Here is an 18,720-nt window from a genome sequence, read left to right on the forward strand (position 1 = left end):
TCATCTTGTAGTCTAAACACTTCAGCTCTCCTATTCTTCCCTCCTCCCTCACCAACTCCCCCCATTTGTCTCACAAAATGCACAAACATTGAAGCATTTTGTGGTAGTGGACATTGGAGAACAGCACAGCTACCGGAAGAATGGAAAACTGAGGTGAAAATTATCCATGTACATTCTTATGCTAGTAGGCTTTTAGCTGACGTGATGGCTTCAGGCAATTTAATACTGAAACATAACACAACCGTAAACAGCAAATAGGACTGGTAAAGGGATTGTTTTATCTTTATCTCATCAAATGTTTACTTTTTGGATTTTTAAGTCTGAATCTGAAGTAAAATCTACCCTTGGCTCCTGAGCCAAGTTGTCAGGAGAGTGAATGGACACTTCAGTTTTGCCGTGAGAATAATTTTTCCCCCACCTAGTAAAGAGCAGGTTTTATTTGGCCGCTCCATTCTTTACCTAGTCCAGTTGATGTATGAATTCTATGATCAACTGGTCATTTAGCTAGTTGGTAGAGCGCATAGAAATTTGCAGCACAGGTGGATATTTAACCTATTTAAAGTAAATGGGACTAAAAATACCTTTTTCATATTCAGTCGTTTTTAACCTGATGGTAAATCTGAGATAATCTGGCTGTCTGGTGAGTTTATTGTTTTATTTTTTCCGTCTTAAAGGTGTTTATTAAAGTTCATAATCTTCTGCTTATTTTTAACTAAACTAGTGTCATGAAGTTATATTAGTGAGCAGACAAAGTTATAATTAACAAGTTATAAACAGCCAGTTGATAGCACTTATTTAATTAATTACTAGGGTGAGAATACAGGGGATGTGTTGTGCCTGTAGTATGTAGTAGCTGTTGAAACCAGTGAGGTCCCATGATGACCACATTTACTGTAACTGCAACTGGAGAAACTTTGACTTGCAGTTGATGAGCTAGAGCCTGAGATGCAGAACTTCAAGGATAGAGAACATTGTTCAAAAAGGCTTCTTAGAAAAACACCCCTTAAATTTGGAGCTGCAGAATTGGTCTGTCAAGAGGAACAGGAGGATGTGACTGAGTGAGGCAGGAATGGGGAGTCAGAAGGTAGCATTGGTGGAGCCAAAATTCTTGAAGTCTGTGGATGAGAATATAGACTGCAGGGAGGATGGTCAAACTCGGTACAACATCGTGGTGCAGAGGTCTTTTCATGTTGAAATGAAGATGAATATAGTGGTAGTGTTGGGAGGTACAGTTAGGAGATACTGTTCTTTGCAGCAGTGAGTATGAATACATAAGGTTTGGTTGTCTGACTAGTGTCAGGATTGAGACTGCCTCAGGGATGGAGAAGAACTAGGTTTGAGTGGAAGGGAAAAGGTTCAGTTGTCGTGGCTAATTGTCGAAATCAACAATGTCCATTGACTAAGAAGGAGGTTCTGCTGAAGCTAGGGATTACATTAAAAGGCAGAACCACAGAAGCCACAACCTCTGGGTAATGCGTGACTCAGAGATTCATCAAATGGGTTTCAATTCATGGGGCACTGGCACCGGTTCTGGGGAAAGAGCGAACAGTTTTGTTGGGTTGCAGTTGATGTGAGTTGAATTCCAGTATCCCAGTAAATCTAATAACAAGAACTGCAAACTAAATAATTGGAGTGGGCTATTAAATGTGGGGAAACTTAAGACTATTAGAGAAAGGGTGAGGCAATTCCTTGGTATGGCAGAAGGGTTAGTGGGTTTAAGCAGAACCATGTGCAAATTGGCTTGGTGCATATAAGATCAGGGAGATGGTTCAATGATTGGTGTGGTAGAAGTAGGTTCTGGTTTGTGGGGGACTGGCACCAGTACAAGTGAGAGCTTTGGCATTAGCAAATTATACCTGAACTGTACTGAAACCATTGTTGGAGCAAACCACATAATGAAGGGAGTAGAGAGGAATTTAAATAGTATCAAAGTTGTGGGGATCTGGAAAATCAAAAAGTAGGGTCAGGTCTAAAGGGAAAGATATTAATATAGGAAATAATGACAGGAGATGATAGAGGACAAAGGCTAACATTTGAAACAAAACAGATGAACTGAAAGCACAAATAGAAATATGATCTGATTGATATTATAAAAACAGCTACAGGATGAGAGATTGGGACTTGAAAATTGAAGGACAAGCTAGGAATAAACGGAGAAGTGGCTGTTAATAATGGTCTAAATTCAGGAAACGATGCAGAAGTGATTTGGATGGAAATAAATACAACAGGCTGATACAATAGGGACATGTAAAAGTCTCTTAGGTAGGCACGTGGATGTAAGAAAAATGGAGGGTTATGGGCTGTGTCGGAGGGAAGGGTTAGGTTGATCATATAGGTCGGCACAACATAGTGGGCTGAAGGGCCCATGCTGTGCTGTTCTATGTTCTAAATAATAAAGGCAGGAAGTAGGAGTGGTGCATGGATCCCCAACAGTAACCATGTGACAAGACAGACTGTGAGGAGCTGTCAGAAAGTTACATTGATAGTCATGGGGTATTTTCTAGATATAGACTGTAAAAAAAAATCGGAACGTATGGGCAAAGGAATTCATGTTTTTAAATGGTTTCTTGCGTTCTAGAGGTAACCAGGAGCAGGCTGTTAATGGATTTGACAGTTTAATGAGATGTGATGAATTAATGACCTCATAAAAACCATGATCGTAGGCAGCAGTGAGCTGATTGAATTTTACATTCAATTTGAGGGAGAGCTTCGTGGGAAGAGGACTAGTATTTTAAACTCTAGGGCGGCTATGAGGGATGAAAGCAGAGCAAGATAACTGCTTAACTAAAGTTAAGGGTAGTATCAGACTATAAAAGCATATAACCCACTAAGTTCCTCCGGCAGTTTGTTTTTTTTCTTGCTTTAAAAGCATATACGCAATTGTGTCAAGATGGGTAGCAAGTCAGAAGATTGGAGAGAATATAAAAGACAGCAAAGAACGATTAAGTAATTAGGAAAAATTAGAGCATCGGACTTCCTGTAGATCTTTAGAGGAAAAGTGTTAACAGAGCAGGTATTGGTGCTATAGAGTCTGAGGAAGTAATAATGGGAAACAAGGCAAATGAATTAAAGAGAAAATTTGCACAATTTTCATGATAGAGAATAGAAGTTACAGTGCAGAAATATCTGTAAATTGGGGCTTGGAAAGGTGGAAGGAAATCAGAAAAACTACAGTGACCAGAGAAGAGGTATTGTGCAAGTGGTTGGAGCAGCTGGCTGACAAAGTTCATGGGTCTTGATGGTCTTGTGTCTCGGGGTCTGAAAAGAAGTGGCTGGTATGATAGTTGATGCATTGGTTTTAATTTTCCAACTTTTAGATTTGGGTTCGGTTCCATTAGATTGGAAAACAACAAATACGACTATTCAAAAGGGGATGGAGACTGAAAGCAGCAAGCTACAGGCAAGTGAGCTTAACATCTGTCATGAGGAAAATGTTGGAAGCCATTATTCAAGGCACTATAGCAAGGCACTTGAACAAAATCAGTAACGTGAGGCAAAAATCATCATGGTTTTTTGAAAGAGCACGTTTGACCAATTTATTGGAATCCTTTGAAGAAGTAATGTGTTGTGGATAAAGGGTAATTGGCAAATGTATGGTAATTGGATTTCCAGAAGGTGACACTTTAAAGTTTATTGTGGACAGTAAAAGCTCATGGTTTAGGAGGCAACATGTTGACATTGGTAGAAAATTGACTAACAGTAGGCATATAGGTGTCTTTATTTAGTTGGCCAGATATTACAAGTATATGCCACAGGCAGTGGTGGTGGGACCTCAACTTCTGAGAAGGCACTGAAGGTATTGTTGCTAAATTTGCTGATGAGTAGGAAAGTAAGTTGTGAAGACTATGTAAGGAGGTTAGATAGGTTAAGTTGGTGGGCAAAGATCTGGCAAATAGAGTATCGTAGGAAAATCAGAAAATTTTCTATTTTTGTGGGGAAAATACAAAAGAGAGATTGCAGAGATCTGAGATGTAGAGGAATGTAGTTGTTTTAGTGCATAACCTACAGAAGGCTAGTATGTAGCTGCAGCAAATTATTAGAAATGCTAACTTATTTATTGCTAAGATAATTGGACACTAAAGTAAGGCAGAAGTAATTAAATTATTGGGAACAGTTCAGAAGAGGTAATACCTGGAGTTGGTGGGCTATTGTAGTCAGAGATGTAGCACAAAAGCAGACTCTTCAGCCAACCGAGTCTGCACTGTCAAGCGCTCCTTTTGTTTTGCACTACTACCTTAACCTGTTTTACTCTCCCCACATTCCCATCAACCAACTCTCTCCCCAAATCTATCACTCATTTACAAACCAAGGACAATTTACAGTAACCAATTAAGCTACCAACCTGGAATGTGGGAGGAAATCCACACAGTGCAAAGTCCACAAAGTACCCAAGGTCAGCATTGGAATCGGGTTGTTGCTGTAAAGCAGCAGCCCTACTAGCTCTGTAATTGTAATTGTGCCACCCTTCGTCTCATGAGAATAGATTGGACGAGATGGTCTTGTATCCACTGGGGTTTAGAAGGTGCCAAGGACTTGATTGAAACATTTAAGATCTTGAAGGGTTTTGATGGCATGGTTTGGAGAGGCCTTTTCCTCTTGTGAGAGAATCTAGAACGAGGCAATCTCTGCTTAAAAATAAGGAGTCACACATTCAAGAAGGTGGAGAGCTGAAATTTTTTCTGGAGCTTGTAGCACTTTCTTTCCCCAAAAGCTCAGAAGCAGAGCCTTTGGATATTTCTAAAGCTGAGGTAATAAGTTCTTGATGTACAAAAGAGTGAAAGGTTAGCACAGAGATGCAGAATTGAGGTTACAATCATATCAGCTGTGGAGTAGTCTTGTAGGGCCAAGTGGCCATTCCCTGCTTATTCGGATATTGGTTAATTTTAGAGTTAGAAGACAGTGGAGAGTCCTAAGTTGGCACCGGTGACCCAGCTGTTCACAATCTGTCAGTGGTTTAGGTGAAGGGACCAAATGCAATGTTTCTAAGTTTGCTGATGATACAAAACCTGGTTTGCAGTAAGTTGTGAACAGAATGCAGAGAGTTTTAATGAGGATAAATAAACAAATAGTCGAGGAAACAGTAAATAAAATGCGGGAAAACGTGAGGTCATCCCCTTTGCTAGAATAAAGTAGAAAAGCAAGTAGTTTATAAATGCCGAGAGATTGAAAAGTGGGGTTTGGAAAGACCTGGGTGTCATTGTACACAATTCACTGAAGTTACATTCAGGTCCTGTAAGCAATTAGGAAGGAAAACAGTATGTTAGCCTATGGTGTAAAAGGATTTATGTGCAAGATGAAAGGTGTCTTACTGCAATTATGTAAACTCCTGTTGAGATTGCACTCAGAATATTGTGTAGAGCTCTGGTCTCCCAACCTAAGCAAGAATATACATACAATATAATGAATGCAGTGAAGGTTGATTTGATTGGACAATGTGTGGAAAGACTAAGCACACAAGGCTGTTCATCCCCTTGTGCTTGTCCTGCCTTCAGCAATATCAAGGCTGATTTTTTTTTAAACCTTGATACCACTGTGCTGTATTAGTCCCATTTCCCTTGATTCACTAATATCCAAAAAAAAATGTATCCATCTTGAATATTATCAGCCATTGATTCTTAGTAGCCCTTTTTTCCAAGCATTCCAAAGATTCAATATCTACTGAGGCAAGAAATTTCCTCTCATCACAGTTCTGAATGGCTGACCACTTATTTACCTCTGGTTATGGGTACCACAAAACACTATCCCTGCATCTACCACCAATCCCTATCCTCAAATAACAGGAATTAATCTGGTAAACCAACACATATTTGGTGAGACCAGACCTGTACGTAATATTCCAGCTGTAGTGTCTTGAGGGCCAAAGTAGTTTCAGTAAGACATCTATGCTCTTGCAATGTAGGCCAACGTGCTCTCTGCCTTCCTAATCATTTGCTCCAACAAAATTTTAACTTTCAGTGATTTCTACCTGCCTAGGTACTTCTAAGCAGTACTTTTCAATCTGTTTTGATGTAAATTTGTCATAAGATATAGAAGAGCATGGTCTACATCATATTCCATATTCCATTTGCCATGTCCTTGCCTTTTCATTTACCCTATTTATAGCCCAGAAGCCCCATATCCTTGCAGTTCTCTCTGCCACACAGCTTTGGTATCATCAACTTGACTTTGTGAAGGGAAGGACAGAGAAAGCAGTCGCCTTTTACTAATCAGAATGGTTGAGGAAAAAGTTTTAAAAAACGCGGAAAAGTGACGGAGAGTAGAGGAAACCAAAGGAGAAGCATTGCACGCAGGTTGAAGGTTCTGTTAATGCTAAGTTGACTTTCTGCACCTGTTATTTCTGCTTTGCCTACTGTAAGTTAATCACAAACATCTTTTGTTCTGGAAAAAGTTGTTCATTTAGATGCCAATGTCAGTATTGAAAGATTAGAAATGTCTGCTTTCACTACAGTTCGGTTATATAGGCATACAGAAACAATTTGCTTTCTGCAATTTTTGTTTGGTGCGCCAAAATACTTCACAGTCAATATTGTATTTTTGAGGGGCAGGCACTGTTGTAGGATACACAGTAGCCAATTTGAATAATACTGTCTCACAAACAGAAGTGTGGTAAATCACCGATAACTTATTTTACACTGTATAATCTATTTTAATTTTGTTGATTGAGGGATGATAATTAGCAGAGAATCCTCTTCAGATTGTACTCACTTAAGAGGGCAAATTAAATCTTGGATTAACATCCCAATTGAAAGACAGCCCCTCTAATAAGTACAGCATCACTGGAATGTTCTCAAATCTGTAATGGATGTTTTAATCGCAATTTAACTTTTTTTGTTCAGGAACTTGGCCTAGGGAAGAGTTCTTGTATTGAACAAAGTTTCCATCATTTGCAGCACTTGAGTTTTCCAGAGTCTGTCTTCCTTTGGGAGTGATCAAAGTGAGAGCTAGGGAAAACTAAAAAAAGAGTGAAGTACCTGATTAAAATGTTGAGGGTGACTGGGTCCTTGATACCTTAAATGTTGGATATCAGAGTCTCAATTCAGGCATTCCACTTGAGTTGATAGGAATTGCTTCTTTTGACATTCAGAGCTACAGTCTCTCTCTTTGGTTTTGGGTGTACTAGTGAGAAAGTCATTATACTGACAGTACTTTTTATACTCCCTCAGTTTTCCAATCTCCCAGTGGGTAGGGGAGTGTACTAGCTCCTCATGTATTCTTGCTATATATGCTATAATTAAACCTTGTGCTGTTTATTCCATTAATCCCATAGAAAAGGAGAATGTAGCTGAGAATTCGGGGGAGGCTTGTAGTTCAGTTCCTACAGAGGAGAAGCCCCCTGAAGATCCTCGGGTATTGATGCAATATATGATTGATATGGATGCCAGCTATATGGAAGAGGAAAATAAAACCATGGTTCAAATGGAGGACAGAATTACGTTGGACGAGGGTAGTGAAATATATCCGGAAGGACCCAAGATGGAGACGGACTGTACACAGCCCACTGAGGAAAAAGTTGATGCTGAGAAGATGGACACGATTGAAAGTAATAGCAAGATGGAAAGTTGCCAGCAGAAGCATGAAGTAGAAGAGGGAGAGCCTGAGGGAACGGGAACGGAACCACTGCCAAGACTTGAGGAATGTAAAACCAGTGCAAGGAAACCAGAAGATGAAGGTTCTAACAAAGCAGAAAAGAGAGAACCTTCGATTGTTGAGGGCAGTGATCAGAAGAGGTTTGTTGTTTCTTAGTTCAAGATCAGATTTTCAATCATGCTAAGATGATTCCAGTAAACTTATCTTGTGAATTGGCCAGCCCAGTGGTGGTAATTTTTGAACAGATTTTATTTTAATTTTAAAATCTCTTGATAATCTCTTCCCTGTATCATTGGAGGCTGCATTTGTTTATTCTTTCCACTTTCCTCCATCCTGCAGAGTTTGCAAGTAGGAATTTGCTCTCTGTGTGCTCTTCGCTGATGGTATCAAAGTATAATTGAGACAATTCTTGTACAGATCTATTTGTAGCTGGGTCCAAAACATCTTTGGTGTTCACCTCTGCAAACATATTTATAAGTGTTTCGTTCACAATGACTTGCAGCTAATGATAGCTGTAATACTTGGGTAGGTATTGGAGAATTTATCTAGTTGGAAGTGACGATGCTTTCTGTTGAGAACACTTTGAGTTTCTGAATGTCTCATGAAATATACCTTTGTGTCTTTAGCTCTGAGGATGGAAAAGATATTAAGAATGAGGCAAGTGAAAAAGGTAAGTCATAGACTACAAATATAACCCATCCTTTATTCTGCTTAGTATTTAACTAGTGTATAGATTGTGCAGGAAATTAAAGGAAATCGAGAAACATTTTGCATATTTTAGAAATTACAACCTGGTGACTCTGTTGTCAGCTACTATTGCAAATCGGGTATCAGTTTAACAGGTAGAAATAACACATTGCTAGAGTTTCAGCTTGGCAAAATAGATATATGGAGGATGTTTTCCAGGCTAGGGAGTCTAGAGCTAGGAGTCTTATCTCAAAACAAGGACTAGACTGTTTAGGACCGAAATGCCTTCACTCAAACAGTGGTCAAAAGCTGGAACAGTACAGCACAGGAACAGGCCCTTCGGCCTACCATGTCTGCATCGACCATGATGCCAATCTGACTAAACTGCCTGCACATGGTCTGTATCTCTCTATTCCCTGCCTGTTCATGTGTCTGTCTAAATGCCTCTTAAACATTGCTATTGCATCTGCTATTACCCGCTGTGAGTTCCAGACATCTTCCAATGTCTGTGTAAAGGTATTTGGAATTCTCTAACCTGACACTCAGTTGACTACTGTTTCTCCCCCCCCCCCCCCCCCGTGTTGTGAAGGTTTTATTCTGTTGTTTTTATAATCCCTGCAAGTTTCTTTACATATACTCATATACTTATTTTCTGCTTCATCATAGTTTGCCAGCCTCCCAGTTGCGTGAATCTGCTCTAGTTTTGTCATCTTGTTCCTCACCTCTAATAGCTATTTTTTTTAAAAAGCTTATAAACTGGTTCTGCTCTGCATTCAAATTCTTCAAATAGATTTTGCTGTTTGAAGAATTTAAATGCAAAGCAAAAGCAGTTTACAATTGTGCAGTTTACGTTCGTCCTGTTAGTTTGTTTTCTTTTGGTTTGGTTTCTTATATCTAGAATCTTCTGTTTTCATTTTTCCCTTTAAACACAACTTTCTGATTGCCGATGCTTGTGCGTCATTATGGTGTTAACAAGTACTCAGGCAGATTCAGTCATTAAATCTACTGTGGTTTCCTCTTTTGTTGGTTCTAGTTTGTATGATAGAAGACAATCCTGAACACAAACCGGCAATTCACAGACTTTGGGAGCAGCAGCTTTTCTGCTTAGCCTATCCTATATGAATGTTAAAACTATTTGTTATACTTGACTAATCTCTACATTTGTGTAATAAAAGAAAATGCTCGAATTACTCCTCAGGTCAGGCAGCATCTGTGGAAAGAAACAGTTAACGTTTTGAGTTGATTAATCTGCCTTAGAACCTCCCTTCTGCTCCATGACGCCAAACACTATTAAATTTCCAACTGTGAACCCCTCTCTCTATCAACTCTTAAGATGCTTCTTAAAATCTTTGACTAAACTTTTGGGCACCAGGACCCCATACCCAGAGTCCCAGCCTGGAACTACATTTCCCTGTAGTGTTTATATTTGGGGGTGGGGGTGTTGTATCATTGCTTCCATTCTCCCCAGTGCTAAGGAAATAAAGCTTCACAGTTTATTTGTTTGAAGATGTTTCAGAACTTGCATTGTCAACATCAAATGGTGTGCTTACAGAAGTTGTTGATGTTGAAGGGAACAGGCTGCCCCTTGTGTCATGCAAATACGTTTATACAAATGAAGTGAAAATACCACTGAAGAAAATAATTTCGCCACATATCTGCATCCAGTTCTTGCTTTGCTGTACAGTTTTATAATTAATAAGACCAATTTGCAATTCAGAGGAACCAGGTTCCTGCAGACCTTCAGACGCTACTGGCAAGAACCTTTGGGTGAGTGGTCTGTCCTCCACTACCAGGGCAACTGACTTGAAGAACCTCTTCAGTAAACATGGCAAGGTAAGAGCTGAGGACTACTTTATGTTGTTAGTATTGAGAGAATGGATGGGGAGAGAAGCTTGTCACCTCGTTTGGGATGTATCATTGTGATTTACAGTAATGGGTTGACCTGTCATATGCTGTTAGGCAGACATGTAGAAACCTGGGACAGCACAGTGACACAGCTGGTTGCCACTGACTCGCAACTCCAGTGACCTGGGTTCAATCCCGACTCCTGGTGCTGCCTGTGTGGAGTTTTGTCATTTTCCTTGTGACCACGTGAGTTTCCTCTGGGTGCTCCACTTTCTTCAAAACATGCAGATTGGTGGTTAATTGTCCCTAGTGTGTAAGTAAATTGGAAGGCGGGGGAGAGTTCTTGGAAATAGGGGGAGAATAAAATGGCTTAGGATAGGATTGGTGTGAAGATGGTGCTTGATGGTCAGGTGGACTTGCTGGGCTGAAGGGCCTGTTTCCGTACCGTATCTTTCTATGATTCAGTGAGCTATTAGCATGATTAGATAAATAGCAATTGGAAATCTGAAATAAAGACTAGAGATATTAAGCAAATAATGTGGTAATAGAAACAGCATTAACTTTTCACTTCGTCATAGATTCGTACCACACAGATCCAGGCTGTCAGGTGTACACAATGGGAAATTTACACTGGCCAATTAACTTACCAACCTGCACATCTTTGGATGTGGGAGGAAACCAGATGTCACAGGGAGAACATGCAAACTTCACACAGAAATCTCTAGAGGTCAGAATTGAACCTGGGCTGATGGTGTTGTGAGACGTCAATTCTATTAATTGCGCTACTGTGCTGCACCCTCCAATAAACTTCTGACAGAATTCATCGATGGTTCAACCTTGTGGTTTCTCATAGTGTTCCATGCCATTCAGATACCAGAGGTAGCATATTGAAGGATAGTGAAATTGCTCCAAAATGAAGTCGAAGAAGTTCACTTGTATTGGTTTTCCAGTACTCAAAAATACTGAATTTTATTGAAACTTGAGTAATCATCCCTTGAAGTTTTGTCATTGTATTCAATTCCATGAAAGAAGACTGCCAGGGTGAAATCAAAGAGTAGGAGACAGACGAGATCGTGCTCCAGCTTAAGGGTTGCAGATTGTTGGGAGATGATTTAAGGGCAGCTGTCACACTGCTTTGAGATGCTGATCGAGAATGAAATAGTCTTGACTTTATGACAATAAGAATGTAGAGAAGTAAATCTTAAGCTTGGGAAGAACAATTATAACATATTATTACATATTATATATTATCATTATTATACATATTGTATGCCTATTATAATGTAAAATAAGCAACAGCAGGTGAGTTCTATGCTCTCAGGGAGAGAGGAAAGTGCTCTAAGACTCTTCAGATTAGGGAACTATTTCAAGCTGTAGATAAGTTTGGACTTTAATGGGGAATGTTGAGCTGTTGCTTGGAGATGCAGTATGTTGCTTCTGTCTGGTGGACTGCAGGGCTATAATGATGTTGTGAGCTGCCATGGAAGCTGTCTATTTAGTCTCAAATTTAAAAATGCCGTTGGACAGGCATTTCATTTAGTTTTTTGTCAATTTTTACACAGTAATTTAAGATCAAATTGTGCCAGTTTACAGTGAATGTGTCAAATTATTGAAGAAGTTGCAAGTCAATATTGTAATAGAACAAGTACCATTTAATGAGCCAATAAATGACATTTCCTGTACTCACCCACTCGTGCTTCCTGTACTGGTTATTTTTTACACAGGTGATTTGTGCCAAAGTTGTAACAGATGCTCGTAATCCTGGTGCACGCTGCTATGGATTCATTACCATGTTGACTCCTGAGGAGGCAACAGAATGCATCTCCTCCTTGAATCAATCTGAACTAAATGGACAAACCATCACTGTAGAAGTGGTGAGTACTTAGAACTTACCAATGGGAATGGTTAAACAGGCATGTTGAAAATCTGAATTTGACAACTGTTTATACAACTGAGGTAGTTTCACTTTGTGTGTGAGATTTGTGGAGGTCTGTCGTAACAACCTGCATGTAGCAATTTACTTTGGTCCCAAGGAAACTAGATACATGACCTCATATTCCCCAGAGTTAATTCCCTTTTCTTGGTGTCATCAGCTTCCATTATTACAATACAGTTTGACTCCAGAAGCTCTGCGTAGATTTTGTGACGTTTACTTTGCAGCCTGTGCTATGTTCTTGTTTGGTTCTGGGTTGCTTGCCTGGAGGTGTGTAGTGGGTTTCATGCTACTAGTTGGAGGAGACCAAATTATTGTAATTAGCCCACTACAGGGTCAATGGAGCCAGTTTTATTTGGTAAAGGAGGGAAATGCTCATCATTATCATGTAGAAGGCAAGATGTTCAGAGCTGTAAATTCCTGGATTACTGACACAATGCAATGGAAGATTGTCCAATTAATGCATCATCCTGCTTGCTGTTAATTGGTGAGGAAGATCCAAGGAATATGGCAGTGCTAAATTCTCGTGTGAGAAGAATGCTCATTCATTTGAAGAGCAAGGATGGTGTATAAGCTCAGAAATTTTTTTTGTCAGTACTGATTAGTGCATTATTATTTTCTTCACTCATTTTCATTTCAATTTATGTGATCTTAAGGTTTTTGTTTAAATAAACTTGGAATTCAACTGTAATATATTGTAAGCACTTCAACAGATTGAATGTGTTTGAGATGCGCAAGGGCACACTGAGGTTCAATAAAATTTTAATTTCTTCATTGAAAACAAGGATTCTAAAAGTGTCCATTTCAACTTTCTTAAGAAATGATCATAGTGGAAGCCATTTTCGCAAGGCTTTGTCCAGATGACAGGAATGGAGTGAATGTCAGAGCACTTCAGGATATTGACAGAAAGTAGGTAGAAGGAAGCTGGAGAATGCAAATGGGAGTTAAGCAATGTCTGGAATTTTGAGATTTTATGGGATTATTGAATCATTTTAGAATTAGGTAATGAATGCGGTGCCCATGAACAACCCACTGCCATATCACTTCATTAAAGTATAATGATCTGCAAACTTGTAGATGGAGTTAGAGCAGAATCTGGTCACACAGTCATGAGTGTATAGTGAATAGAGTAAGCGGCTGAGGACACATTTTTGCAGGGCACCAGTGTTGAAGATAATCGTGGCAGAGGTGTTACTGCCTATCCTCATTGCGGTCTGATTGTGACCTGTTGGTCAGGAAGTCAAGGTTCCAATTGCTGAGCCCAAGGTCTAGGAGTTTGGCAATGAGTTTGCTTGGAATTGGTATTGAAGGCAGAGCTGTAGTCAATAATTAGTAGCCCATGTTTGTGTCCTCAGGCTAAAAATGAACCTAGCTGTAAGAAACGTACAGAGCAGAAAGGAGAAAATGTCAACAAGGTCTCCAAACCAAGTTCCAACCGAAAAAGTGGGAATGACAGAGATCATTCCAGAGATAGGTAAGTAGCTGTGATCAGTATCTTTATGGTTTTACCTTGTGTTGCAGATATTTCAATGTTATTAGTTAGAACATAGAAAAACTACAGCACAATTCAGGCCCTTCGGCCCACAAAGCTGTGCCAAACATGTCCCTACCCTAGAAATTACTAGGCTTACCCATAGCCCTCTATTTTACTCAGCTCCATGTACCTATCTAACAGTCTCTTGAAAGACCCTATCACATCAGCCTCTACCGCCGTTGCTGGCAGCCCATTCCACACACTCACCACTCTCTGAGTAAAAAAAAACTTACCCCTGACATCTCCTCTATATCTACTCCCCAGCACCTTAATCTTCTTGTGGCCACCAATTTAGCCCTGGGGAAAAGCCTCCGACTATCTACCCTATCAATACCTCTCATCGTCTTATACACCTCTATCAGGTCCCCCCTCATCCTCCGTCTCTCCAAGGAGAAAAGGCCGAGTTCCCTCAACCTGCTTTCACAAGGCATGCTCCGCATTCCAGGCAGCATCCTTGTAAATCTCCTCTGCACCCTCTCTATGGCTTCCACATCTTTCCTGTAGTGAGGCGACCAGAACTGAGCACAGTACTCCAAGTGGGGTCTGACCAGGGACCTATATAGCTGCAACAATACCCCTCGGCTCCTAAATTCAATTCCCTGATTGATGAAGGACAATACACCATATGCCTTCTTAACCACAGAGTCAACCTGCGCAGCCACTTTGAGCGTCCTATGGACTTGGACCCCAAGATCCCTCTGATCCTCCACACTGCCAAGAATCCTACCATTTAGACTATATTCTGCCAACATATTTGACCCACCAAAAGGAACCACTTCACACTTATCTGAGTTGAACTGCATCTGTCTCTTCTCAGCCCAGCTTTGCATCCTATCTATATCCCTCTGTAACCTCTGACAGCCCTCCAAGCTATCCACAACACCCCCAACCTTCATGTCATCCGCAAACTTACTAACCCACCCCTCCACTTCCTCATCCAGGTCATTTGTAAAAATCACAAAGAGCAAGGGTCCCAGTACAGATCCCTGAGGTACACCACTGGTCACCGACCTCCACTCAGAATACAACCCCTCAACAACCACTCTTTGCCTTCTGTGGGCCAGCCAGTTCTGGATCCACACTGCAATGTCCCCTTGGATCCCATGTCTCCTCACCTTCTCCATAAGCCTCGCATGGGGTACCTTATCAAACGCCTTGCTGAAATCCATATACACTACATCTACTGCTTTCCCTTCATCGATGTCAAAAAAAATTCAATCAGGCCTGTAAGACAGGACCTGCCCTTGACAAAGCCATGCTGACTATTCCTAATCATATTATACTTCTCCAAATGTTCATAAATCCTGCCTCTCAGGATCTTCTCCATCAGTTTACACCCACTGAGGTAAGACTCACCGGTCTATAATTTCCTGGGCTATCCCTACTCCCCTTCTTGAATAAGGGAACAACATCCGCAACCCTCCAATCTTCTGGAACCTCTGCTGTCTCCATCGACGACGCAAAGATCATCATCAGAGTCTCCGCAATCTCCTCCCTCGCCTCTCACAGCAACCTGGGGTACATCTCATCCGGTCCTGGTGACTTATCTAACTTGATGCTTTCCAAAAGTTTCAGCACCACCTCTTTTCTAATATCTACATGCTCAAGCTTTTCAGGCCGCTGCAAGTCCCCACTACAATCCCCCAGATCTTTTTCCGTGGCGAATACTGACGTAAAGTATTCATTAAGTATCTTTGCCATTTCCCTCAGATCCATACACACTTTCCCACTGCTGCACTTAACAGGCCCTATCCTTTTGCATCTCATCCTCTTACTCTTCACATACATTACCCACATTAACCTTGCCATCGTTAACCCATAGTTGAGTAGAGGCCATTTTCCTTTAAGTTCTTTGCTCAGTCTGACTATAGGGGAGGGTCATACGCCTTCCTCCGCTCGTGCTGTGCATGGGGTTATCCTGCATATTCTTTATGTCCTTAATTTTTTTCATCCATTGTCCAAACCTGGGTTGCTTCTGCTGTCTGTTTTGTTAAAGTCTCTACTCTGATTAGTTATTAATTCCTGTTATACCTCGATTCCTAAATCCTAGTTTGTCCTCGTATTGGCTTTCACCTTGACTTGGTTAAAAATCTATGCTGATCCCACTTGACTGCATTAATTCCATTTCCCTCTATATCTTTCTCATTCAAGTACCTGTCCAGATGCCCCTTACATGTTACTGTTCCTGCCTCCACCACCTCCTCTGACAGCTCATTTCAGATACAAACTACTTTGTGTGGAAGGTCATCCCCCGGATCCCCTTTAAACCTCCTCTCTCTCACCTTAAACCTATGCCCTCAAGTTTTAGACACCCTTCCAGTGGGGAAACAGATACTGGCTATCTACCCTATGTATGCCACTCATTATTTTATATACCTTTATTGTATCACCTCTCAGCCCTCTTTGCTCCATGGAAAATAGTCATATCCTATCCAATCTCTCTTTATAACTCAAGCCTTCCAGTCCAGGCAACACCCTTGTGAATCTTTTCTGCACCCTCCCGAGCTTAATTGCATCTTTTCTGTAGTGTGGTGACCACAACTGCACACAGTACTCCAAATGCGGCCTAATGAACATTTTTTTTTGTACAACTGAAAAATGACATCCCAACTCTTGTACTCAGTGCCTCGGCCAATGGAGGCAAGTGTGCCATATACTTTCCTCACTACCTTGTCTACCTGTGTTGTACTTTCAGGGTACTTGTACCCCTGGGTGTTTCTGTTCACCGCTCCCAAGGCCTCTGCCATTCATTGCATATTTCCAAAAATGCATCACCGCCCTTGTCTGAGTTAAATGCCATTTGCCATTCCTTTGCCCACTTTCCCAGTTGATCAATATACTGTTCTAACCTTGGACAACCTTCTTCACTACCTACTATTCCACCAATTTTGGTGTCATTTGTAAACTTACAAATCATGCCGCATTCATTCTCAAACGAGTCATTAATACATTTGACAAACAACGGATGACCCAGCACTGATCCCCGCAGCACACCACTGGTCACAGGTCTCCAATCTGAAAAACAACCCTCCACTACCACCCTCTGCTTCCTACCATTGAGCCAATTGTGTATGCAATTGGATAGCTCACCCCGGACACCATGTGCTGTAACTTCCAGACCAGCCTACCCTGCGGGAGGCTTGTCAAAAGTCTTGCATGTAGACACTGCCTTCCACCCTACCCTCATCAATTTTCTTGGTGACTTCTTCAAAAAAAAACTATCAGATTTGTGGGATATGATTTCCCAAGAACAAAGCCATGCTGATTATCTCCTATCAGTCCTTGCCTTTCCAACTGCAGGTAAATCCTGTGCCTCAGAATCCCCTCCAGTAACTTTCCCACCATTGATGTTGGCTCAATGGTTTGTGATTCCCTGACTTATCCCTGCTACCCTTGTTAAATAAAAGTTCAAGGTTAGCCATCCTCCAGTCATCTGGCACCTCACTAATAACTAACATTGCTGCTTATGTCTCATTGGAAGCAGGTGTTCTAGCTCTCTGGTGAAGTGAGCTTATGCAACAACTAGTTCAGCCACACGTATCAGTGTACTTGTATCTTCACTGACCAACTTATACAGTGCCAGTAATGTGGGGTACTCTGTTGGCCACTGCACCCTTAATTAAAATATAAAGGCAAGCTGGTTTGTGGTGCTGTCAATGACCTGATCTGGAGTCATCTGACAGTAGGCACTTCTTAACTCTGAAGCCTGCCATCATGTCGATGATTGATAGGACCTGTCAAATCCCTCACATTTGGGGAAGGCAGTAGAATTGTATCACTTCAGAGATGGCAAAAGATGTCTAACTCCGACTAATTTAAAATTGACTAATTTCGATTAGGTAACTAAATATATTGATTACGGCTCTTGATCTGGTGGACATGGAGTTCATTAAGCCTTTGACAGGGTCCCACATGGAAGGCTGGTCCAAAAGGTTAGAGCCCAAGGGTTCCGGCAAGCTGGCAATTTGGATCCAACAGTGGCTTGGTAACAGGAGGCGGGGTGATGGTGGGGGGGTTGTTTTTGATTGGAAGCCTGTGACCAGCAGTGTACCTCGGATTGGTGCTGAGTCCCTCGCTGTTTGTTATATACATAAATAACTTGGGAGTAAATGTAGGATTGACTTGTAAGCTTGCAGGTGACACAAAAATTGGTGGTGTTGATAGTGAAGCAGATGGCCTTAGGCTATAGAATGATAATTGGGTGGAGAAATGGCAGATGAAACTTAATCCAGATAAATGTGACATGATGAATTTTGAGGGGTCAAATACGGCTAGACATAAACATGAATGTTGGGGCTCCAGGAATATTGAGGAATAAAGGGACCTAGTGTATGAGTCCAAAGATCCCTGAATATGGCAGCACAATTTTATAAAATATTGGTTAAGCCACAGCTGGAATATTGTGTGCAGTTCTGGTTGCTGCACTATAGGAAAGGTATGATTGCACTAGAGAGGGTGCAGATGAGATTAACCAGGATTTTGCTTGGGATAGTTCTGAGGAGACACTGGGTAGGCTGCAGCAGTGGAGGCTGAGGGGAGAATCGATAGGGGTATTTAAAATTATGAATGGCGTATGTATGGTAGATAGTAAGAAACTTTTCCCCGTGGCACATGTCTAAGACCAGAAGGCATAGGCTTAAGGTGGGGCTAAGAGATTTAGAGAGGATCGGAGGAAGAATGTTTCTCCCCCAGAAGGGTTGGAATCTGGAACGCACTAAGGGGGTGGTGGAGGCAGAGACTCTCAGAAAATGTTAGAAGCACTTATAAGAGCACTTGAAATACCAAAGCATAGCAGGCTACAGACTAAGTGCTGGCAAATGGGATTAGTAAAGAGGTTCTTGATGGTTGGCATGGACATGGTGGGTCAAGGAGCCAGTTATCTGATCTTCATTGCACAATGTCCTAACTGGTGAGGCTAGACTATCCAGAAATGAGCCAAGCACAGGAGTTGAACCTGGAACATAGCATACTGATGTTGCTGAAGGACTAAAGCATTGAAAGCCAGTTAAAGGGTTGTTACAACCAACTGCAAGGTGTGTCTACTACCCACTCAAGTGCATCTTTTTTCATTGAGGAAGTACAGTATCAGCTTACTGTACCCAGTCTTGGTGGTTAATGAAGGGCACGTCTATCC

At 41.2% G+C, this 18,720-nt stretch overlaps 1 protein-coding gene across 1 annotated transcript in view; it reads left to right on the forward strand.

Annotated features, from left to right (window-relative positions):
* Positions 1-18,720, forward strand: part of LOC127582693 (scaffold attachment factor B1-like) — a 69,786-nt gene that overhangs the window by 17,603 nt on the left and 33,463 nt on the right. Inside the window, exons 7-11 of the mRNA XM_052038251.1 lie at positions 7,268-7,727; positions 8,214-8,257; positions 9,992-10,107; positions 11,844-11,993; positions 13,408-13,526. Coding sequence (XP_051894211.1) covers positions 7,268-7,727; positions 8,214-8,257; positions 9,992-10,107; positions 11,844-11,993; positions 13,408-13,526 — 889 coding nt within the window. The remainder of the gene's footprint in view (positions 1-7,267; positions 7,728-8,213; positions 8,258-9,991; positions 10,108-11,843; positions 11,994-13,407; positions 13,527-18,720) is intronic.

Source organism: Pristis pectinata, chromosome 24 (assembly GCF_009764475.1).
Source record: "Pristis pectinata isolate sPriPec2 chromosome 24, sPriPec2.1.pri, whole genome shotgun sequence".
NCBI classification, from domain to species: Eukaryota; Metazoa; Chordata; class Chondrichthyes; order Rhinopristiformes; family Pristidae; genus Pristis; species Pristis pectinata.